General features: G+C 50.1%; 1 protein-coding gene across 2 annotated transcripts in view; it reads left to right on the top strand.

Moving 5' to 3' along the window:
• The window catches only part of ZMAT4 (zinc finger matrin-type 4), a 49723-nt gene that overhangs the window by 1528 nt on the left and 23703 nt on the right, over window positions 1-24492 (top strand). The window contains exons 1-3 of one of the 2 annotated variants that reach the window (XM_010723139.3): window positions 3414-3558; window positions 14882-14983; window positions 23211-23300. In XM_010723139.3, the coding sequence (XP_010721441.1) occupies window positions 14882-14983; window positions 23211-23300 (192 nt within the window). In that variant the 5' untranslated portion in view covers window positions 3414-3558. Of the gene's footprint in view, window positions 1-3413; window positions 3559-14881; window positions 14984-23210; window positions 23301-24492 lie in introns of those variants that run through there. The other variant, XM_010723140.3, reaches the window with a different exon arrangement.

Here is a 24492-nt window from a genome sequence, read left to right as displayed (position 1 = left end):
CCATCAGCAGAGGGTGGCAGCAGGGACAGGGAGGTGATCGTCCCCCTCTGCTCTGCTTTGTGAGGCCCCATCTGCAGCACTGCGTCCAGGTCTGGAGCCCCCAGTATAAGAAAGACAGGGAGCTGTTGGAGAGGGTCCAGAGGAGCCACAGAGATGAGCAGGGGCTGCAGCACCTCCACTACAAAGACAGGCTGAGGGAGCTGGGCTTGTTCAGCCTGGAGAAAAGAAGGCTGTGGGGTGACCTCATTGCAGCCTGCAGGACCTAAAGGGAGCCTACAGACAGGAGGGGAATCAACTCTTGGAAAGGGGAGAAACAGCAGGACAAGGGGAAATGGTTTGAAGTTGAGGGAGGGCAGATTGAGGTTGGATGTCAGGGGGAAGTTGTTTGCTGTGAGAGCGGTGAGGTGCTGGAACAGCTGCCCAGAGAGGCTGTGGATCCCCGTCCATCCCTGGAGGTGTTCAAGGCCAGGTTGGATGGGGCCCTGGGCAGCCTGGGCTGCTGTGAGATGTGGAGGTTGGTGGCCCTGCGTGTGGCAGGGGGTTGGAGCTTCGTGATCTTTGAGGTCCCTTCAACCTGAGCTATCTTGTGATTCTATGAAAGCAACAGGAGGCTGTGCTTATAACTGTGACAACAATCTATTTCTGGAGATTCACTGGGCTATGTGGTGCCTTGGGAGCTGAATGTCACCACAGAGTGCTGCACTGGCAGCAGACAGTCAGATCTGGGGTTTCTTTAGGAAAAATCTGGTTTCAGTTTTTTGGCAGGTCAAAGTCTGGCAGTGGCACTGAGAGCAGAGGACGTCGGATACCCAAAATTTGATCACTGCAGTGCTAACAGCCCTGAGCTGGGATTTCAGGTCAGCTGTGCTCTGCACCTTTGGTCTCTGTGCGCATAAGATCTGCTCAGAAGGTTCTGCAGAGCAAGGATCCTGTCCTAGAGAAGCAGAGCATTTGCAAGGAGTCTGAGAATTTCATATCCTCATGGCTGTAATGCGTGCAGGAGGAAGAGTGAGATCCTCTGGGCAGGATAATTTGAAGGGAAATGACGTTATTCACCTGCCAGGTTGTTGGCTTCTCTCTGTGAGCAAAGGGAGCTTTGTACCTCGAGCCTGGCAGTGTCAGATGTGCCTTGCAGTTGGGATCTCTGCACCCTGCTGTGCTGGGTGCTGCTGGGTCCTGGTGCCCATGGAGCAGTGGGCACACGCCCGACCCATCACCATTCAGTGGCACCAGCAGGGTGCTGCTTTAAGTGTGCGGCAAGGAGAAATGGGAACAAGGAGATGATGCCCACTGAAGCTCTGGCCAGATGGGCTGCTCCGAGGGGCAGAGTGCCCTTGTGCTTGCTCATGCAGTGCTGTGCTCTCCTCTTGCTGCAGGCACCGCAGTCTGCTCAGAGCCACTGGGGGGAAGAGAACCCGGCCCGAGCTCTGCTTTGTTCTGTGCCTGCAGTAGCCTCTCCCTCTTTGGAGAACGAGATATTAAAGTGTTTTTGGGAATGATCAAACCCTTCGGCTTCACTACTGTGATTAATCAATCACAGCTGTTGTTTTCCTGCTCCGTATATTGAGGCATTTCAGGTTGCTCTGTAATTAGCCCAGTTCAGGGCCAGTAAACACATTCCTCAGTCCTGGCAGTGCACTGGGATGGAGAAAAACTGAATTTTCCAGTGTTGTGCTTTGGTCTGAGCCAGGGCTGTCCAAACCTATCAGGGAGAACTATGGAGAGCTCTGCCTCTTTGGCTGGCACCTAGAAGGGCAGTGCAGCACCACTCACGTTCGTTGTTATCATCTGCAAAGGGAATTCTGCTTGGAGGCAGCTTTGTTGGAGGAATGGGTTATTGGGGCTGGAAGTAAGGAAGAGATTTAAGGAATCTCCCTTCCCTGAATGGCAGCTGCATCATTGCAAGCAGTGTCTGACCTGCACCTCTCAGCAGGTGGCAGCTCTGAGGAGTTTGTGTCAGTTTTGGATGCTTAGATATATGGCTTAAAAACTAAGCATGCTTACTTTCTAAAGCTTAAAAATGCTGAGGAGCATTTGCAGCTAAAGAGCCAGGTGGGATCAGGAAGCACTCAAACACTTTGTAAAAGTGTCACTGTCAGACAGAATGGAAAAAAAATGGTGCTGAGGTCCTCTAGGTGATTTAAAGACACTGAAGTGAATGTTCCAGACGCCCAGCAGCAGAAACGCAGCAGCGTGGCTCAGCTTGATTCTTGCACAACCCAAATCCATCGGTTTGGAACACCTCTGCTCCACCTTTGTGAGTGATCCCATCCTAATGTGCCAGCAGAAGGTGCTTTTAGCTTCTTGAAGCACTTCGTGTAGAAATGAGAATCACTGTGCTCTCTGAGCATCACTATAACGTTGTGCAGCTGAGGAGATCTGGTTTTAAATATAAATCAAAATAGTAACAGATTTCTGATATTTTTTATGCGTGTTTTCTAAGTCTCCAAATTAATTGGCCTATGAAACACAAAAGAAATTATCGCAGCATCAAAGAGAATATTTATGAGCTGCTGAGAAGGCAGAGGGATAAGCAGCTGTTTGAGGACCATCCTCAGCTCTCTGATCCTCTCCCAAACCAAACAGGTGGGGTTCAGTCAAAGCTGCAGGAAGGGGCTGGGAGCATCCAGCGCTGCTGCTCACCCGGCAGGCATGGCGTGCAGGTCCCAGCAGGGTGAAGGGCAGCTCCTGGCCCCTATTGCAGCTGTTTTAGCTGGGACTCACGTGCAGGCACAGGCGGTGCTGCCAAGACTGCTGAACGGGGACAGAAACGCTCCGTGGAACCCAGCCAGTCCTCAGCATCTTTTTTTGTTAGGAGCAGAATGGAGGGAGGAGAGACGGCGTTTCTGAGGCTTTGTGCTGGCAGAGGAAAGATGCAGGAGGTTGTGCCTGTGTTTGCCATGGTGCCCAGGTTTTTTAGCCTGAGCTGTGAGCTGGGCGTGCCTGGAAGATGCTCCTCACAAAAGAATGAATGCCTGCTCTGCTTTTCCAGATTGCCTGGTTCAGAGAGCTCTGTTTAGTTAGTAAACCTGGCTGTGCGTTACAGACTCCCAGACTTGTGTGCATGGTGCTGCATTAGGTATTGTCCCCTCATTGCATGCGGTTTGCAGGTCTCTGCATCCCCTTTGTTTCTCCTTCCCCCATTTGTTGCCACGCTCTCATCTGCTGCTGGCCTCGAGCAAATGCTCCTTGGCTTCTGCATCGTGTGGGCCCTGCCTGAAGGAACCCGTGTCAGCTGTTGGTCTGGGGATGAACCCATCCCCTTGCTCTCCTCCGCTTACTGCTCAGGGAAGCTCCCGATGGTCTCAGGAGCTGGAGCCGGAGGGAGGCTGCCGAGGCCAGCGCAGCCTTGCAGAGCACGACGGAGCCAATCGCTGCTGCTAGGGGTGGAGCTGGAGCTCCAGCAGATGAAACCGAGTGCCTTTCCAGCACAGTTGGTCTGGGAGACTGAGAGATCTGTTCTGGGGAGAGGAGAGCCGGGACTGCGGCTCCGACGCGCTCCTATCCCAGCAGCACCGCAGGAGCGGCCGTTTCCCTCTGCACATCGGCGACGCGAAGGTACGCCGCCCCTCCTCTCGGTTCTTGTGCTGCTTGTTGCTCGATTGCTGCTTAGAGTTGGAGGAAAGTTTATGGGGAAATGAGCTCTGTGCAGTGACAGCGCCCGTCTGAAGGCAGTGGGAGGGATGGGCGGTGATGCTGGGATGCGGTGCCAGGGTGTACGGGGCAGCTGGGGCTGTTTTGGTGCTGCTGCTGTGGCATAGCCTGCATGCGGGGCCCACTTGCTTCCCTCGTGCTGTGCCAGAGGTTGGAAGTAGCCAACATGCACTGTGTGTGTCCCGGAGCCTGTCGGGTGCCAGGATGCTCTCCAGTGGTGCTATGGAGTGCAGCATCCACCTGTTCGGAGTCGAGTGGGGACTTTGTCCTGCATTGGTTGGTCAGCAGGAATGAGGGGTGCTTTGTGCAGGCTTTTCCCCAGCACAGCTCTCAAAGCAGGCTCCTTCGACTGCAGACTCGATGTCTGCAGATGCAGGAATCCAGCATATTGTCTCTGCTGTTCTTAAAGTTTGGAGAACTTCCCAGGCTAGCACTGCTCTGAGAGCAAAAGCAGGGTTTGGGGAGGTGGCTGAGCAGCGGGACGGCCGCCCCTGGCCAGCCCTGAGCCGGGCACTGCTGAAGAACCTGCAGGAAAAGCAGCAGCAAACTTGCAGCAGCTGCTGGCAGGGGGGCTCGATGTGCTCCTGGGGTCAGCCGACCCCACGTGTTGCACAGGAGCTGTCTGCAGGTCTGAGCCTCAGAACAGCTGTCCTCACGCACCATGAGCGCTGCCATTTGAGCTGCCTGAGATCTCTCCTGTAATGACTCCTGGGACGTATGAATTGTTGGTGATCTCTATCCATGGACTGGTAGGTAGCACCTGACCGGGAACGTGCCCTAGTGCTGCCCTTCAGGCAGCCACATGCTCCTTTTTCATCCCCGGTACTGGAGTGACCTTAGCGTGCGTGACTGAGCGCAGAACAAGATTTGCAAAGCCTGGAGTAGGCAGTTAAAAATCCTCAGTTTGCATTTTCTGCAGGTTGTGCTGTTGGCTCTCACACAAGCACGTGCTGTGTTTGTGCTTGTGCAAACACACAAACAGGCAGCTCTGAGCCACGGGGCGCAGGGCAGGAGGGATTCGGTGCAGGGAAAAGGGGCTGTGAGTGGGGGTCTCCTTCTGCTATCCCTGCTACTGCAATAGACAATTCCGTAAGAGGTATTTTGATAAAGGTTGCTAGACAGTGACTCATCTCCCATAGGAAGGGACAGGAGGGAAGGGAAGTGCAGGAGCTTTTTAGGGTGAAACTGGAAAATGGGTCTTCCCCCAACATTTGATCAGAAGCAACGAGAGCTGAGCTCTCTGCACCCCTGGAGGAAAAAAAACCATCAGTCAGAAACCTCTTGATCTCGGTGTCCCTGCAGCTGCCCCGCTGCCTTCTGCATCCCTCTCCCTGGGGTGGATGTTGCCCAAAACACGACTTGATTTTCTACCTCCCCCAAAATTGATTTCTTCTGATCAGTCTTAGTCACTTCTGAGTCACTCCAAGGAATTAATCCTTGCTCCTGCATAACAGTTAGTTCTTCTATCTGTACCTGCCCGACCTGGGTGTGCATGTTTTCAGAAGTCACTTCGCTTTGCTCTGTGCTGCTCTGTTGTAGCTTTCCTCCCAATCCTCCCTCGAGTTTTCCAGCCCTCCTCTGCTCTTCCTGCTGTGCTGGAGCCATGGGGAACCCAGAAGAGCTGTAGTGCTGCACCTCTGCTTCCTCAGGTGTGCTGCAGAGCACATCCACCCAACAGGTTTTCTTCCCAATTCACATCATGGCTGACTAACCACTGGAAAAGGTTTCCTCTGCCTGGGGAGATATTATGTTGATACCTGCCTGTTGATACCCATCTGCAGTGGGTTTATTCCAGCTGCTGATCCCTGCTGATGTGACACCTCGCTCTGGTAGCAGCACAGCGCTCCGTGCACAGAGATTTATTTCCTTGGGAGCATTGGTGGCCAGGCCATTGTGGGTTTACCTTCCCTCTGCTTTGGGACTGAGGAGCACAGAGAGGCCAGCACTGCCAGGTTTTGTCTGAGTGCTGTGCCACATCTGGGTTAAACTCCTGAAGAGCACAGTGGGATGTGAAACCCAGAACCACATCGAGAGATCAGAACTGGGCCAATTTCTAGGCCAAAATCTGGCCACAGATGCTCCCAAGGGTGGATTTGGGTACAGAAATGAATACATTTCAAGGGATCCATCTCTCTCCATTGCACAGTGCTGAGTGCAGAGGCAGTTGCCTTCCTGATGGCACCATATGGAAGTTCAGTGATTCCTTACAACTTGTGCAAAATGCCCTTTGCTGGCAGGAGCTGCATGGCGTGGAAGGAGCCATCCTGGGAACAGCAGCAGCTTCAGGAAACAAAAGGAAGGTTTCCCCTCATGCTACACTACCACCTCTGCAGTGAGACTGACTGTATTTGCATCTGCTGAGGGAGGTTTAGCAGAGCCAGGTGTTGCTGTGTTAGTTTAGCAGCTTTGACCTTCAGGCAGCCTGTGGATGAGCCTGGAGAGATGCGGGCTCAGGGAGATGCTGCATCTTTGCCCCTTTCTGTCAGTTCTGTTGTAATTTCTTGGGGACTGTGTTGGCACCAAGCTCAGTGTCCCTTGTCCCCAGATGAAGGACATGCAGATTGCTCTCTCCAGACTTGCCAGTCGTGTGGCACTGGGGATGCTGGAAGTCCTCCATGCCAGGATGGAGCAGAGACTGATGCCCAAAGGCCGTCCTGCTCCTTTTGCAGCACACTGGAGCAATTTGAGGGTGCTTATTTCCAGGCACTTTAAAAAGTCAAGAGGAATTAAATAAATATTTGTATGGATTGTGGCCTTTATAGAAGTTGTGCATAGGATAAATACATTTTATCTATGGTCACTCATGCTCTGCTCTCTGCTCATGCCTCCCACCTGGCCCTTGCAGGAGAACGTCTGGCTCTGTGTGATCCTTGGTCACCTTGCAGCAGCTGCAGGGAGAGATTTCTGTTCCCGCTGCCTTTGCTTCTCATTCTGCTGACAGCTGCATTTCCCTCGAGCTCAGAGGTGTGAACACTTCTACCTGCACCACCATCTGCTCCTGCAGAGCAGGAGGATGGCATTTGGTGGGGGCTGGGGAGAGCTGTGACACTCACGTTGTGTTTTATTAATTAGAAAGAAAGAAAGTTGCAGAGAGATCAGATTTTGAGAAAGACCCCGAGTTCCAAAATGCTCCCAGAGGACAGATCCCTAATTGCTCTCTAATTGCATTAGGATTTAATTTGTTGTTGTTTTTACAGTAATGTTTCCCATTTTTCTTGACAGTTTGTTTTGTGCCGTTAACTGGGAATGGCTGGAGATGAATATTCTCAATATTACAGCTGGCCTGTTGTGCAGTGCCTGATGGCTTTGTGGCTCCGTGTGCCCATGGGAGATGTGCCTGGCTGTCAGGCTCTCCACCTATAGATCGCATGCATGATCTGTGTCAGTGCATATACCTGCCCATGGTCCTGGGTGCAGTGGAGCTGCACTGTGTGCCTTGTGGAAGGCGATACCAACGCTGGAGAAGCAGAGAGCTGCAGTGTGAACTTGAAAGTGCTCCTCAGTTTGATCCAGCTGTTTAAAACCAGTGGGTGGACTTGTGGCAAAGTGAGACGTGGGTATTTAAGGCTGTCGTGAAGGGCACGGCTACGGACACACAAATATTCAGAGCACACTGGTTTCAAAATCCCATAAAGCAAATGGGAAAGGCTCTGAGGCTGGATCTGCAACACCCAGAGCAGTCAGAAACTCCAGAATGGGATGAAATTGAACACCCATGACTTCCAGAGCTGTAAATTAATCAGCTAAAACCCCCTGATGTTGGGTGAGCTCTTCTATTGTTAGAAATATAATAAGCACATGTGAAGTGATGGTGTTAGCAGGAGCCACGCAGCTCTGCTTGCCCTCCATGCACTGCTGCACTGCATGCTGTGCTGCTCCATGTGCAGTGTAGCCGAGTACTGTGCACTGCTCCATGTGCACAGCTCCATGTGAAGTGCTCCATGTGCACAGCTCCATGTGCACAGCTCCGTGTGCACAGCTCCATGTGCACTGTTCCATGTGAAGTGCTCCATGTGCACTGCTCCATGTGAAGTGCTCCATGTGCACAGCTCCATGTGCACAGCTCCGTGTGCACTGCTCCATGTGAAGTGCTCCATGTTCACAGCTCCGTGTGCACTGCTCCATGTGCACAGCTCCATGTGCACTGCTCCGTGTGCACAGCACCATGTGCACTGCTTCATATACACTGCTCCATGTGCACTGCTCCATGTGCAGTGTTCCGTGTGCACAGCTCCATGTGCACAGCTAAGTGTGCACAGCTCCATGTGCACTGCTCCATGTGCACAGCTCCATGTGCACAGCTCCGTGTGCACAGCTCCATGTGCACTGTTCCATGTGCACTGCTCCATGTGCACTGCTTCATATACACTGCTCCATGTGCACTGCTCCATGTGCAGTGTTCCGTGTGCACAGCTCCATGTGCACAGCTAAGTGTGCACAGCTCCATGTGCACTGCTCCATGTGCACAGCTCTGTGTGCACAGCTCCGTGTGCTCCATGTGCACTGCTCCATGTGCACAGCACCATGTGCACAGCTCCGTGTGCACTGCTCCATGCGCACTGCTCCATGCCTGGATGCATCCGTGCTCTCTTTGCAAGCAGCAGGGATCAGAGCAATCAGGGGGGTAGTTCCTTCCCACCATGCAAAAAACATCTAAGTGGTGTTGTGCATGCACACAGCCCCTGTGCTGGCAGCAGGGCTGCTCCTGCTCTGGCTTTGCATCAGGGTGTGCTGCTGCTTTCCCTCTGGGACCACCAGGCATCCTTGGTGCTGGAGTGGTGCATGGTGCTGCTTTGCAGGGCACTACTCTGCTGCACAGTGAGGAAGAGCTCTGCAAAGCAGGGTGCAGGCAGCTCAGTGCCATCATCAGCTCAGTGCCATCTGCAGGTATCGTCACTGCTCCACATTTACAAAACTCTTCAGCATTTTCATAATCTCTTTCTGTAATGCGGGCTGGTTGGCATTTGGGGCTTTTTGTTCTGAAGCTGAGTGAGTTCCGTCGCTGCTCCGCTGTGAGAAACTAAAATTGCATAAAATACATCACCTTGTTTTGATACCTTTCCACTGCTTCTCCCTGCCACTGATAAATCACATAGGAATGGGAGAGTCCTTGGGCAGTGCAGGGAGCTGGGGCCCTCCCAGCCCCAGTGTTGGGTTTGTCTGCAGGAGGCATTGCCAACCTGCAGCCCACCTGGCTACGGCCCTTCTGCAACTGCAGCTAATTTCTCCCTGCCAAAAACAAAACAGTTTGCATTTCTGGAGACCTTTTCACACGAGGAATACTACAGTGGGCATTGATTAACCATTTCTCATTGCTCATCTGGTGATGAGGGAGAGAATAGAGGTGTGTGGTTTTTTTTTTTAATGGATGAGTGTGAGATGATCCCGCTTCTTTAAAGAGCACGAATGCAAATACAGGAATTTCTTTTCAAAAATCAATGGTAGACAAAGAAAAAGAAAAGGCTTTAGGGGGAACTCGAATGTTTTATGTTTTACTTAAGGTAAATCTCCTTGCTGTTTGCAGTTGCATGCAAAGTTAATTGACAGATTACATGATAATAGGAAGAAGTTTAATGAAATCTGCTGGTACCCTTTAGAGGCCATGGAATTTGGAAGTGCAATTAAATTAGGCCAGAGGTTTAGCTACTCCATGCTAACGAGGGAACTGAGATGCACAGCATTTGCATTCCTGGTGTCTGGTTTCTAAATCACTTCACTGATTATGAAAAGCTCTGCTACAGCAGTGGACTGGAACTGGAGGGAGCGGAGTCCATGGGTCAGTGCAATGGGGGGGGGTCTGGGCAGAGCCACCGGGCCTCCTTGAGCAGCTGGGCTTCAAACAAACGGTGACATTAAACTGATGCGGAGTTTGTGCTGTTGAGGCTGAAGCTGTTTTCTGTAGAGGTGCTTCAGCTCAGCCAGCGAGGCCAGCGTGCAGACTTTTATCAAGGAATGCAGTATTAAAATAATCCCCATCAGTGATGGACAGATTTGTTCTCCAAAGGATCCTTCTAAGCTCATTGGCACCTTACAGGGCTTTGCCTCCCGGGTTTCTGAGCTGAAGCTGATGGGGAATGACAAGCACTGATTATGCAAAGCACCAGAGGCTGCGAGCTGCAGGCACGGGATTCAGCTTGACTCCTTTTCTGCCGCTTTGTACATCATTAGGGAAAAAAGTAGGTCCTGCTTACCCAGAGACCGAGGTGGTACCGTGCTGGTAGGCGCTGCACGTAGGGGCTGAGCAACACAGCACTCTGCAGCACAGCCCTGACACCCAGCACAGGGCAGCCCATGACCTGTGTGCCTGGCAGTGCCGACTGCGCTCTGCTGTGGGAGGCACAGGGACTATTGATGCGTGTTTTCCATGAGAAACTACTGTTTCCATAGCAACCACGAGCATCACATGGTAACCCTGGCTCTGCAGTGTGCCAGCCTGCTGGGCACCCAGTGCCAGCCCCGCGATGCCCGCCGTGCAGCACACAGCCCCAGGGCTGCACTTTCCTGCCCCCCATCGGTTCCTGCATCCCAATATGAGTGAGTCCTTCTGCTGCCTCTGGCTGCATCAGCCCCTTTATCCCCAGAGCCTCCAGGAGGGCTGCTTTGGCCCCTTCTTTTGGGCACATCCCTGCTGAGAAGGCCTGAGCTGCACAACCGGGCTGCTCTGGGGCAGGTGCCAAAGCCTCGTCCTTGAGATGTGCTGGGCACACAGTGAGGCACGAAATACGACTGCTCTTAGTGCCGTTCCCACCAACTTTATTAAATCAGTCACAATAGCTCAATCTTCTTTTTAAATGTATTTTTATTCAAGTCAGCATGTTCGCAATTAAATTCTGCCGCACCGTAGCAGTGTGAATAATCAAAACAATTTGTAGGTATAACCAGCTGCACGCCTTGTAGGGACGGTGCTGCTCTCCAAATTGCAGCCTACCTCCCTTTAAACCTTGCAGCATCCCACCGCTGCCATCCATGCAGCAGTCCATGGCTCTGGGTTGTGCTCTCTGCTGCATGCACGCTCTCTCCTTTGCTGTCTGAGTCTCTGTTCAGGTGGCTCCCAGCACAGAGCTGCTGGGGATGGGGAAGTTGTGCAGCGCTGGTTTTTGGGTGGCAGAGGTTGTGTCCGTGTTCCATCTCCTCCGTGTCACTCCCCTCAGCCTTTCCTCTGTGTTTTGACACATGCAGCAGACACGTGCAGCATTTCTCCCGCTCTCCAGCTCATGCCACGCACAATCTTGTTCTGATTTTCAAAGCTCCAATAAAGCGTGTCAAAATGCATCAAAGACTGAAGGCAGGAGTGAGGCAAATTGACGCTGAAGAGGATTTCAAGGGAGAGGAGAGAAGGAAGGAGGTGGTGGATGAACCCCAAACCAGGGAAGAGATGCAGGGAAAGTGAAGCATGGAAGGGCTGCAGACAGATGTGCAGCACAGCTGGAGGAGCACAGAGCTGTTTGGTTTGGAGCAGAGCGAGCTGAACCCCAAAGCATGCAGCCCAAGGAGAACTCATGGAACAGGCTCAGCCATCCGTCATAGTGTTGAAATACAGCACTTCAAAAGGCAGTGTTTTGCATTTCTTCAGATGCTTTCTTGTAAGCGCGGTGACACAGTTGCTGAAAGCACATTAATTATTAGCACAGCCTTTTTTTTGTTGTTGTTGCAAGACAAATTAAACAACTGAAGATAACAGGAAGTGTTACATGAGATGTTAATCCATGAGAGAGTGACAGTCACCAATAATTCATAAAATGAAAATCAGGGCATTTAATTTTTGGCTTGCTTGCTTTTGGCATTCGTGCACATGCTCAGTCGTCACTTCTCTGTGCTTCAGTGCAGGGGTTTCGGAAGCTGTTAATTTTGGGAAAGGTGATTAAGGCCCTTGAGAGTAAATGGTATGAAGGACCACATTTTTTTCCTCTTGACTGCAAGAAATGGAGCTGCTGAATTCAGTGCTCTGTAGTACAGCCTTCCCTGTGCTTGGCTGTGCAACATGAAAAACGAGCCTCTGCAGAAATTCACACTGAGCAGTGATGGAGCACCTCTTCCATGGCTCGGAGCTGGGTGCTCACATCCCAGCGTGGCACAGGACGTGTCCACGTCTGCTGGGTTTAAGCTGCAGCACACCTCCTTAAAGAAGCAATGTGGCTTTGGGTACGTCATAGAATCACGGAACCGTTGCGTTTGGAAAAGAGCTGAGATGTCTCTGGTGTCAAGATGTTGATTTCTCTCCTCTAAAAATTGAATGCAATTTAGCATCTTCCTGGTGGTTGCCAAAAACTGGAGTCAGCCCCATCAAATTGATTTTCATTAAGCCGTTATAGTCACTGAAACTGCTGAGAAGAATCGTGGCCATATGGCAGAAGGTATTTAAAATGAGGGCTCTCATGACAGTTTGCCATTCCGATATGTGCAGAGGTTATGGAGCAGGAGAAAAACACCAAAACCTGAGTGCCAACATGAGGAAATAAAGAGTCATAAACCCTGCAGTGGGGAGAGGAGGAGTGGTGGTGGTTGTGGTGGGAGCACCGTCACCCATACCTGCACCTGAGGAGGGGGCAGGCAGGGAGTTTTGGATGCTCACACCAGCAGCCCGATGCTTCTGCTCACTGAGTCTGGCTGGCAAGGTGTAAATTGCGCATTAATTCCTCAGCTCTCAGCAAGAAAACCTCTGGGAACATGCAGGGAACAGATCTCTCTTTGCTCAGCATCAGCACTTCTCCAGCACGGTGCTGGTGGGGCACAGCCTGGATCCCTTCTGGCAAAGGGTGCAGGTGAGGATCTTCCCAACCCAGCAATTCTGCGAGCTGTAAGGTGCTGGGTAGGCAGGGAGAGTTAAAAAGGAATTAAGTGATTAGAAATGCATAAATATTAATTGCTTATGGACTCCCTTTATGACACTCTCAGGTAGAGGAGGTTAATAAATCACTGCTGGCACTGACCCACAAAACAATACAGAATGTGTCTGAGACACAGCGAGGGGAGGGGGGGGAAAGGCCTTTCTGGAGCACGTGAAAGCACTGTTTTTAGGTCAGGGAGTGACACAACAGAACTGTTTTCTTTTCCCCCAGGCTTCATGTCTGGGATCTGCCTTTGCTGCAGACGGAGCCCTTGCAGCAGATGATGCTACCAGTCGGGCTGCCCGCAGTGCAGACCCCTCTGCAGGGGGCAGGTGGGTCCCAGCTGATGCTGGCGTAGTCCTGCAGTTGCTGTGCAGGGTCTCCAGCGTCCTCCAGCAGCAGCAGCGTGGTTTATGTGATGCAGAGGTGTGTGTGTGCGTTCATTTGTTTGGCTGCGTGTTTCCTTGGCACCTTTCTGATACACTGCCATAGCGTGTTGTTGTCCTGGCATGGAAAATAAAAGAAAAAAATTGGGAATGTGAACGAATCAGTGAACGCAAAAGCTGTATCCAGAGCCAGCAGCTCACAGAGCCACGTGCACAAATGTCAGCACTCAGAGCGGCACTCCAGGCTACGTGGGGCTGCTCTCAGGCAGCAGAGGAGCAGTGAAGAAGCACAGTGAGAAGAGAAGGGGATTTTTGCCTTCCTGTTACGCTCATGTAGGACAGGTAAGAGTCTGTTTTCTGAAGCCAGCAGCTGGCATTGAGTTCAAACTTAGTCTCGAGGTGACTGGGATTTAGTGGTAGCTCTGCAAGGGCAGTGTGTTCAGGTGGGTGCTGGTAGGGGAACGCTGCTGTAGGTTGAGCAGAGGACCAGCCACAGATTTTGGCTTTTTGGGTGAAAGCGATGCTCCTCGAGCTGTGGCTTTGCTTGAGCATGGGAACAGCAGAGGTCTTTGGCTGAACCAAGGCCACACACACGGTGGTAATTCCTCGTTTCCAGCACTTCCAAACATCGTGTAAATACTGGGGATGGTGACTGAGGGAGAGAATTTCCAGCTCAGTTACCTTTTAACACTAATTTAATTGTCTCACGCAGTCTGCCATGGGCTCCTGATGCATTACTTTAGAGTCTGTTGTTCCAGCGAGACTTTATTAGGGAACTTGAGCAGTTACACATGAATCACTCCACAAAGCTGCAGAGCTTTCACGTTGTCAGCATAATCACTGCATTCACCTGTTGGGATGCATTTCATCCTTCTGTTGTAACAATGGTGCATAAAACCGAGCAGACAATATTGAAGCTAACAAATCCTATCTGCGAGTCAGAAGTTACTGCTTAGAGAAAAGACATTAAATCTTGTTCCTGGATAAGCCCATTTAGCCCCTGCTGCAATAAAGGGGAAGGGGGGGGGATACAGCTCCACTCACATGGATGAAATTTAGAGGCAGAACAGACCTGGGATCTGTTATCAGAGCAGGAAGGGCTGAGCTAACACTGAGCAGTTCTGACTTACTCTGATTTTCGCAGTGAGGGTTTATACTGTGGGTGCTGCAGACCGCATGCAGATGAAGGCGTTGTGCCTCTGTTTGGCTGCTGGATTAAGATTTAATGAGATTCTTTGGTTTGCCTCGTGTCAATCTGTCGTATTTCAGAGGTTGTTTCTTCCACTTCGTTTTGCCTTTGATGCAATTTTGCAGCACTGCTTGTACTCCTAAAAGGTTCTTTTGGCGTCTTTGAAAGTTTCCCAATACAGCAGTACTCCAGACAGAGTAAATGAAGATTAAAACTAGGAAGAAAGAGGGGTAAACCAGCAGTGATTTGCAGAATCAGTGAGCGAGGGCAGCAGGGGAACTCTGGGGTTTGCACCTTTTGTCTGGCAGATCCAGAACACCAAAAGGAGCTTTTCCTGCAGCTGGCAGGGCCTCCCCCGCCTGCCTCCTGCTATGAGAGCTCATAACTCAGTTATTGTCATGTTGTTTTCCTTCCCAATCAGCAGAATAAATGCTGTAAAAACTACATTATCAGTCTTCATTGCGCCTGGGTTTGTTATGATTATGAATTAATAGATGCTTTATCTTGGCATTAGTCAGAAAGCATTGGCCTCTATTTCCCTCTTGAATTGCACTGGTGTTTGTTTTGGTTTGGTTTGAATTTCCTCTCTCTGAAGTTCCTAATGGTGGTTTTTGCTCTGCCTGGGCTCAGCGTGGCTGTAATGCAGGGTTTGACACCTGTGGGTCCCTGCATGGTGAGGGAGGTGTGGGCAGAAAGCTGGGGTTTCCTGCATCCTTCCTGCACTGCCAAGGGCTGCTGACCCACAGGGACCTCCATCAAACACAACTGCTTCTGCTTTGGAACTAAATCTGTTTGTTGTCTCTTCTCTTTGTTGCCGTGAACAGATGAAATCTTCTGACATTGACCAGGAGTTGTTCACTGAAAGTTACTGCAGAGTGTGCAGCGCACAGCTGATATCCGAGTCCCAGCGCGTGGCTCACTATGAGGTAGGATGCTCTTTGTTCATCACTGTTGGGTTGTGATGCTCCATCGGTGCCTCTCACACCTGTGGCTTCAGCTGTTCTCCTATTAAGTGGGTACACGAGCCTTCAAAGCACCTCTCTGAAGAGTCAGAATTCCAAAGACTGTTTTTACTTTACATTATGCTGTAAATGATGTCACTTGCAACGTTGCTTGCTTCTTTTTTATTTTGCCTGCCTAAATCTGCAAAGTCAGGCTACAATCTGACCTCTGCTAAAAGACAGTTTGCAAAGAAATGCAGCTAGCAAGGAGATTGCTATAGAGTTCAGCAAAACAAATGCAAGTCTTTATTTTAAATGTGCTTTGCTGTACTTTGCTGAGTGGGATAGCTGATTGTGCAGAGAACAGATTAGTATTTGTGGATGCATTCAAGCACTTAAGAGGTAGGCAAGCAATAAACAATTAGAAGGGATATATCATTAGAGACATGTTAGAACAGCAATTAACGGCACTGCATATCTTCAAAACAAAATTAAATAAATTCCTATTAAACGAGGGAGGAAATTACTGAAAGGCACGCTGCTGTGAGATCCATCCAGAAAGAAAACTGCTGCCTGGCAATGCTGCTTTTTGGGGCTGTGGGTCTGAGCCCCCCCCTGCAGCCTCACAAATGGGGAGCCTGGGGCTGAGGGTCTCTGTATTTGCAGGGATGGAGGGGCTGGGCTGCGCCTTGCCTTGCTTCTGCATGTGCTGAACTGAGAGGGTCTGCAGCAATTCAGCAGAATCAGACACTGTTGATACGAGGCCCTGGAGATGGAGTTTCCCCGGAGTTTTGCTGCGAGCGTTTAGCAATGAAGAAGCACTTGTCTCCGTGCGACCGCAGGAGACGTGCAAGAAGCTTAATGGGTGCACAGCATCCAAGGATGCTCTGCTGCATTAGTAAACAACAACAATAATGCACGTTTATTTATAAGGCACTTTACACTTCTGCTTTGGCAAACTCCTGGAGACGTTTCCTGTAAGTGCTCCCTTGGCTGCACTCTGCAGCACGGAGGCTGGCAGACAGGAGGGCTGCAGCTCAGGGACACCTTCAGCTCCGGGCCAACGAGTGAGTGGCTGCCAAGGTTTGCTCCACCGGAGGCAGAAACGTTGCTGCAGGAACAGCATTAGCGACCGTGCGAGCAGTGGGATGCTCAGCCAACCTTTTTTCTTCCCTGCCTTTAATTGTAGGTATGAGCTGAATCATGAATTTCTAGCAGATGTTTTCAAACCGTGGAAAACAACAAGGTTTTCTGCTGTATGTTTCCAGTCTGAGGTGTGTTGTGTTTGTGTGTCATCTCTTGTGACCTCCCAGCATGGCAGTGCCGCGATGCTGAGGTGCCTGCTGGGCTGTGGAACGTTTTCCCCTGTGGTTGGTTTGGTTTGCTCAGCAGTGCCCTTAACCACACTGAGCTCGGGGAGAAGATCAGTTCAGCCCTTAGCTCTCCAGCACAGCCCAGATCTGCTGCCTTTGTGCCAGGCGTTGGGATCTTGGCTCCTTTGTGCGTGCAGAATAAGACATTTCTCTGTAAGAAAATAGAGGAAAACAGTCTATGAAAGGGGGATGTTTTATCTTGCCAAACAGGAATAGTCAGTTCCAATCGCTGTCTCATCTCCTTCTCCAAGTCATCAACCAATAACTCTCCTTTTCTGCTGCACTACATTGCCAGGAATAAGAAATAATTTGATGTCAGTCGCGCAATATTAAGCGGTATTATTTCCAAGGGCAAGTGTAGTGGAAAAAATGACAAAAGAATCAGTGTGTTTGCAGCATATTTTTGCTTCCAACCTGACATACAGCAAAATCCTGCCCTGATTTTATGTGGTTTGTGCAGTCCTGTCTCTGGCTTTCTCTGATACATCTGTGGCACCTTTGCTCACCTTTCCGTCTCTGTGGAGCTGCTGTGCCATGTGTGGGAGAAATCAGAGGACAGCAGAAACGTTGGAAGTGGAACATGCCAAACAGAGAGGGAGAGGGAGGAAGAAATGTGGTTCATTTGCTGCAACTGCACTGAAATCCTTTGCTCCGGAGAGGATTTCTGCTCTTCTGCATCCAATCACCCATAATTTAACACTTCCTTCCACTTCTGTCTTTGAGACAGGGCTGTAGCAATCCCTCTGGTGTGCTGCTCTGTACATTAGAAAGATGAGCTTCCTTAGTTAGCTCCAAGTCCTCACTGCTGCACAGAGGCGTTCACAGCCATTAGAAAGATGTTACCTTTCATTTTCAAGTTTCTCCTTGAAAATCATGCAGGAAAATTACCAAATATGCAAAGTTGCTCTCAGATCCCACCTTGAGCTGCATGCTCATCACTACGTGGCTCCTTAAGCTGCTATAACGCTTTCCTTCATGGTAATCTTTATTGCTTCAGGTGTTCAGGCAGTACTTTACTTTTTCATTTAAAATGAAGAAATACAGCAGGCTGGTAGGAAGAGATGCCCAGGAATACATCACGTGGATTTGCTGTTATTGGTTCACCTTGTGGCATGAAGGAACGCTGCTTCAACGCTTGCTGTGGAGGCAGGGGGAGGGCAGAGGCAAGGTGTATTAAAATCGAAATGCAGAGCAAACTCAGAGAACAAATACAGTGCTGTGCCCTTTGGCTCATCACTCAGAGCTGAGTGCTCTATGGAATTTCTCACCCTGCCACGGTGAGCAGGGTGGGCAGCATCAACAGCCCCATCAATGCTGCTCGTCTGCTTGGTGCCCGACTTAATCTGCTTCCACGAGTCTGTCCTGCTCCGGGATATTTTGCATAGAATGATGGCTTGTCTGGAGGAATAATAAACATTGTTTACCATTGGCTCGTCGGTGCTCTAAGGAGCAAGATGTGTGTGCTCAGAAAGCCAATCTTGTGTATGAAATATTAACACGGTGCACATATTAACCTAAAAGCACGAATCCCTGTTAATAAAACACGTGTTGCAGCAGAACACAGGGAGCAGGGATGTTCTGTGTCTGGTGGGGACTCCCTTCAGGGGATGCTGTGAGGGCATTTCCAGGGTCTGGGGTCAGAAAAGACACACTGGTGCCCACTGGTGCTGGCTGTGTGCTGGTGAAGGAACAGTAGTGGTGCTAGCAATGCTGTTTGCCCCTTGGCTTTGTGTTAGAGAGAGCAACCTTTGATTTCATAGGGGCTGGAGGAGGAGAGAATGTGTCCAACATTCTGCCTGTGTCCTTCCCCACAGTAGTGGAGAACTGGCTTTGTTGTGCTGGATGACGTGACACAGTTTTTAGTGGCTGCTCTGACTTTACAAAGAGGTTAAAGAAAGAATTTTTGCACGGTTTGGGCGCAGAGCTGCTGCAGGTGTTGTTCTGTTCCTGTATGTGCGCACAGAGACCTTCTGCAGGCTGCCTCAGCACTGCTTTGTGCCATGTGCCAGCAGCCAGGGAAGCACAGTGAGGTGTGTGTGACCCAGCAGGGTCTGTGGGAGGTGTGCACTGGTGTCAGCAGTTATGGGGAGGGGGCTGCTGTGATACCCTCTGCACGCAGTATGTGCTCAGAGCTGCTTCAGGAAACCTCTTTAGCTTCAGCTGGTGCTTTACGAGGCTCCGTGTTACTGTGCTGTTGTCAACATTAATGGCCAAACATTATTTTTAATGCACTCCCAGTGTCCAAATCTATTGCTAAGTAGCAGCAACGCAGATAAAGCCTTCTCACCCAGCTCCCTTTCCATGGCTCCCCTGCAGGTCTCATTTCTGGCTGAAAACAGCCCAAGTTCATTGGGCTGCTGAGAAATCAAACGTACCAGGGGGGGTCTCGTGGGGCAGAGGTCATGGAGCAGCTCCAGGGATGTCCCCAAACAGCCAGAGTGGCCGTGGGCTGGAGGCAATGGCACATTGCTTTGTGCTGATGGTGCTCAGGGAGGCATTGCTGTGTACCAGGTATCGATTCCTGCTTTCCTTTAATATTTTAAACTCACAAGCCGTGTTTGGATTTGGGTTCCAGGTGTTTGAAAGCAGAGCCTTCAGTTGTCTCTGTGTTGTGACAAAGTCTGCCCACGTACTGCACGGGGGCAGAGCAGCGATTTGCACTGACATGCTTTAAAAGTGATTTGTTTCAAGCACGTGGGGATGCGATGAGAGCAGGAGCTGCTGCTGTTTGCTGCTCGCAGCACCGTGTGGAGATGCTGTGGTTGTGTTAACCCTTCTGGTGCTGCTTCCCACCCGGTGCCAGGACCATCACTGCGTGCTGGCGGTGCAGTGAACCCACAGAGGGTCCCTGTGGCACCCAGCAAAGCTGCTTCTGTGGAGCTCAGGAGCAGGGAGTGCTCTGGGTTTGACAGGTAGAGAACACGTGCTGAGCAGGTGTCGAATGGTTCACCAGTTAATTGTCTTTGTGTGGGCAGATTAGGGTCCAAACTGGCAGCGTTTCCACCTGTTGCTATAAAGAAGCATTTCCCGGTGGTGGAAATTCAGTTGCACGCAATTGGGAATTACGGACACGTCTCTGTGTGCTCACAAAGTCACAAGTATGAACGGACACATTTTAAAAAATTAACTCGCGGAGGAAGAAGAGGAAGTGGATAGAAATGACCATCAATTATAAATGAGGCTTTGCAAAAATTACAAAGAGAGAAAAAGGACAATTGGCACCCAGCAGCGTCTGGAATAACAGACGGAGTTTGTCTCTGCGACCAACGGGGATCTGACAATAGTGTTTGCTTGTTGTGTGGGCAGGGGAGGCAAAAAAAGGAAGGAGATTTCTGAAAATACTTCTGTCCTCTATTTAAAAAAAGCAGAGGATGTTGTTATATCACAGAATGAGGGAGAAGTTGGTTCCATTCCAGTAGAAATTTGAAAGTTTGTTAAATAGATTTTGAAATCCAGACTGGTTGTGTTACCGAGTCAGCTGGTCCAGTTGACCAGAAAGGGCTGTTCCCATGCCCAGTGCTGTCACTGCTGGTTCTTGGCCAGTGGAAGGGGTCCCTGGGGGCATTGCAGCTCCAGGAGGGGCTCCATGGGGCCATTCCATGGGGACGCCGTGGTTGGCATTTTGCACGAGGTCTGGGGAGCTGAGCTTCATCCCTGATGAGGAGGTCGCAAGTAGGGCACATACAGATAATGCAGTTGATGTAATTGTATGACTGCATGTTTTGTGATGATTTAATTAAGGAACAGACAGCATACAAAAAAGGTAACAGTGCACGCTAAAAGGATTAAAAGCCAACCAAGAGGTTTCTGGGGAAGAATTTATTGCGGGTGAAGTGATGTCACAGCCATTAGTGCTGCCCTCACAGTTCCTGCTCTCATTTCCTGCTCCTGTCCCTGTCTGTGCCCCTGCTGTGAGCAGTGGGTGCAGAGCAGGCAATGAACGAACCCTGGGATCAGGAGAAGGTGGATCAGAAACAGCTGCAGTTCAGCAGCTGAGCGGTTTGAACCTGGTGAGGTGGTTGGGATTATAAGCTGGTGAAATATCTGCAGCTGTCAGGTCTTCTCATTTCAACGGTGCTGGGTGGGAAGAGACCCTGGGGCTGCTGTGGGCTGCAGCCCAGCAAACCCCGAGCCAAAGTCTCTGTCAGAAACCCCCTACCTGCTGAGATCCTTCCCAAGGACACTGCTGCTGGGAAATGCACAAAAATCTGTTCAGTTACTGCAGCAAGTGAGCAAATCCTCTGTAAGCCCGAGCTCTCATCTCTCATCCCTTCCTGTCCTGGCTGCAAAAGCAGAAATCATTGCTCTGTCCCAGCGCTCATCTGCAGCCACGGGTCCTCAGCTGTTGTCTGCCCACAGAGTCCGCATTGTCTGCTCCTGCTGTGTGCTCAGGACAGAGCTGTGCTGCAAAACTTGATTTATGCAAAATCAGATTGCATTTCCTAGCATCGCTTAGGGCTCTGCCCTTTCATTCGTTGAGGTTGAATCTCTGGGATGCTGCTGCCTCTGCCACAGTCCTTGGGATTAGAGTAGATTTGATAGAGATATGAATGATCCATTTGCCTAATTTTATGGATGAGCCTTCCAACAATAGGTGAGCTTGCAGTGCAGGAGCTTGCAGTTGCTATTTGAAAACAGCCTCCTCCAGAGCTCCCCCACCCACACAGAGGGGTGTTTTTGAGGTGTGCAGTACTGATGTAGTCTATAGACTTCTTCCCCGTTACAGGAGCCGTCTGCAGACACTGGAGACAGAGGATTGAAGTGAAAATGCCTTTGGCATAACGCTTTGTAGATCTACAAAAAGAACACTGAGAAGCACAGAAGCTCTTAAGATGAAGTTGTGGTGCCTATTGATGAAGGAGCAGACATGTTCAAAGGCAGTGCTCTTGTTGAAGACCATGAATTTACGTCTGTGTCAAAGTCTTTTTTTTTTCTTTTCTAAGGTTTGAGCACGCTGTGAGTGGGACCAGAATGGGATCTGTGTGATCCCATCCATCCCAATTTGGTGCTCCCTGTTTGTGGATGCTCCTTTGGTGTCTGCACTTGGGTGGGTGCTGAGCACCTCCTGGACCACCAGCGCTGCTCTTCCCAGCCGTTCTCCAGGGCTGGAACCCAACAAACCCCACACAGCTCATCTTGTGGCTGCAGAGCATCACTGTTGCGGAGCATTGCTACCAACACTCGCCCTCCCTGTGTGTCACCACTGCAGCGGGTTTGGTGGCTCTGTGGAGGGGAGGAGAAAAACCAGCAGGGCTGTTGGCGAGCAGCACACCAAGGGTCACTGCTTCGCTCTGGCTGTGGTGTTAGAATGATAAATGCAGATGTAAATGTGGGGAAGGCCAGAGATAACGCGGGCTGACAAATGGGCTGTGCTGCCTCTGCTTCCTCGGAGGGAATGAGGCACTCACTGCTGACTGGTAAAAGCCAGGGATGATTTTAAGCTCTGCTTTTATAACTGTGGGATAATAAGGCTGCATAAGGAGCGTGTCGTTTACGATGATGCCAAACACAAGTTATTCCTTTTCCTTGGCGTTCTCAAGTCCGAACAAATGCGTAAATAAAGTGAGAAGCGTTTTATACCCAGAACAAAACACAGAAAAACTTTGCAGCCACTGAGTTCAGTGGCTGTAGCTGCACACAGCCAGACAGCACACACCTGTCCTTCGGCTTCCAAACGTTTCTGATGTCATCTCTTAATTATGCCACCACCATCCAGGCTGCTAATCACCGGGAGGTGGAGCTTTTGGGGTTTCCTGTGCCCCACTCAGAGCAGCAGGCGTAGAGCTGAGCTCTGCCAGGGAAAAACAGCATTTCCTAAATGCATGCAGGAAGAGGAGTAAGGGAGAGATATTTGTCATTATTTATCTTGACTGATTTGCTCCATTAAAAAAAAAAAAATAAAGCTATTGCGTAGTCACATTTATGCATTCAAATTTAGCTCTGCAAATTTAGCTCCAAGTTCACACCGCGGGAAGAAGAATGTTCCAGTACACGCTAATGATAATTTAATATTTTAAAATTGCAAATCTGTGATCTGAAATTATAATATTACGGGGCCGTTGTTCTGCGAGGCAATCAGAAATGGAGATTGGGAGAAACATTTGCATAATAATAGCTGCCGTGCACGCCTGGGCCGTGGATGCACACATTTAGTGGCTTCAGGCTGCTCTCCCCAATGGAGTTATTGCTCAGGAGGTGCCCGTGCTGCTCCTGCAGAACCTTTCCCCTCCTTGTGCACACAGAGCACTCCAGCATCCCTCTGTGGCTGCAGCTGGACCAGGTCCTGGCAGTGCTGTCTGCAGGGTGATGCGGGGCCAGCAGCAGCTGCTTCCCAGCAGATCAGGAGGTTTCACATAATGCACAATTATCTGGTAATTTACCCGCGGGGGAAATTTCTTTCAAACCTTTGGCAGGTATCTGTTGGCTTATTTCCTAGAGTGAGATTTTATTCCCTTTATGTTATTTTATTTTATTTTATCCTGCTGGAAGTGAAAGAACTGCGGGCTTCTGTCTGCGCGGTGCGTCCTATCTCTGGTGATGCCACCCCATCTCCTCCTGAAGCCAAATGGCCCCGACCTCTTTGGTCTCTCCTGGAATGGAAATGGGCTGATAACAACCATTGCTCTCCTCTCACCTCTTCTATTTCCCCACGTCCAGGGGCAACACGGAGCTGTCAGTGCAGGCAGCAGATGCCCTGAGCCCACAGTAAGTTCAGCTGTGTGACACCCCTGTGAGATGTGGGTGTCCTTCACCTGGAGACGCTTCTCAACAGGACGTGAAACGTCACTGCAGTTTGCTTTTTGAAACCTCATTTCTTCCTTTTCCCTTTTATTTTCCAGAGCCGGAAACACGCCAGCAAAGTTCGCCTCTATTACATGCTTCACCCCATCGATGGAGGCTGTCCAGCCAAAAAACTCCGCTCAGAAAACGTGGGTATACCTCCAGTCCCTGTTTGCTCCATGAACCATTGCCTCTGTGCATTTTTTTGTAACTGCTGCAGATAATCAGGTCCCCAGAGGTAACATTTAGATTAGCCACAATGCTAAGTAACTGGAAATAATTCTCAGTAAACTGTACAAGAAATATGATGTGCATCAGCAGCTGTAATTGCATTTTTAGTTATTTCAGTGCTCTTTCATTGGAAAAAGAATACGTTGGCAGCCAATATCTGACATTTATTCAGCTTCACAAGGACCAAGCAGCCTGCAGCAGCCAGGTCAGGGTGTGCTGCAGGTTGGGGAGTGGCTGCATCCATCCCTTCCTGTGTGCTATGAGAGCTGCTGCTGAGCTTCCAGCAGACAGCATCCACGTGTGGCTGTGCCTCACGCCATCAATATTTAGCAAGATATCTTCTAATTAAAGGCAGAAGCCTGAAAGAGTTGCCAAAGGGATCTGAAAGCTCCTTCACGCAGTAATTAAAATTTTAGGAGAACTTTTATGTTGCACGGAGGGTAATTGCAGATGCGATCTGCCCCATCACAACGGGATCTCGTGCTATTTTTACTGAGTGATTAATTGCAGGATGTGAAAGATAGAGTGGACATGCACATATAGACTTGGAACGTAATTCTTTAACGAGCTCCTTTACATCCAATGAACCCCAGACCCACATACAGACAACTCAGCACACTGAGATGGTGACTACAGAAGCAAACAGACCTTAAGTAAGACGAAGCTGAACCACTTCCCATTTCTTTTATAAGAAGGCACAGCGAGAAGTCAGGTAATTCAGTGCTGATTGTGCCAAGGGCAGCCCTTAATGGGGCTGAATTGAGCGAGTCCTTATGAACCAGGTGGGTGATTTGCTACACCAGACCTACATTCTGAAGTTATTAATATCATAACAACGTAGCGGGGAAAATCTGCCCGTGTTTACAGCTCCGTGTTTGCAAAGCAGCCCTGTTGCTTATCAGCTTTATCCAAGATTCTGCGTGCAGGGGGAACAGAAATATTTAGGACATCTTTGAGGCAGCAGAGTAACATCATTACTGCATAAAGAATGCAGCTGCATTGCCCAGCTCAGATGCCTACCAGTATCAGTCAAGCTGTGACATGCTGACTTCAATGAATGTTAGAAATAATCCTTGCAAACCAAGTACATTTCTGCCTCTAAAAAAAAAA

The sequence above is a fragment of the Meleagris gallopavo genome, chromosome 24 (assembly GCF_000146605.3).
Source record: "Meleagris gallopavo isolate NT-WF06-2002-E0010 breed Aviagen turkey brand Nicholas breeding stock chromosome 24, Turkey_5.1, whole genome shotgun sequence".
Classification (NCBI taxonomy): domain Eukaryota; kingdom Metazoa; phylum Chordata; class Aves; order Galliformes; family Phasianidae; genus Meleagris; species Meleagris gallopavo.
Note: the sequence above shows the minus strand (reverse complement) of the source record. Positions and strands in the feature narration are given on the sequence as shown.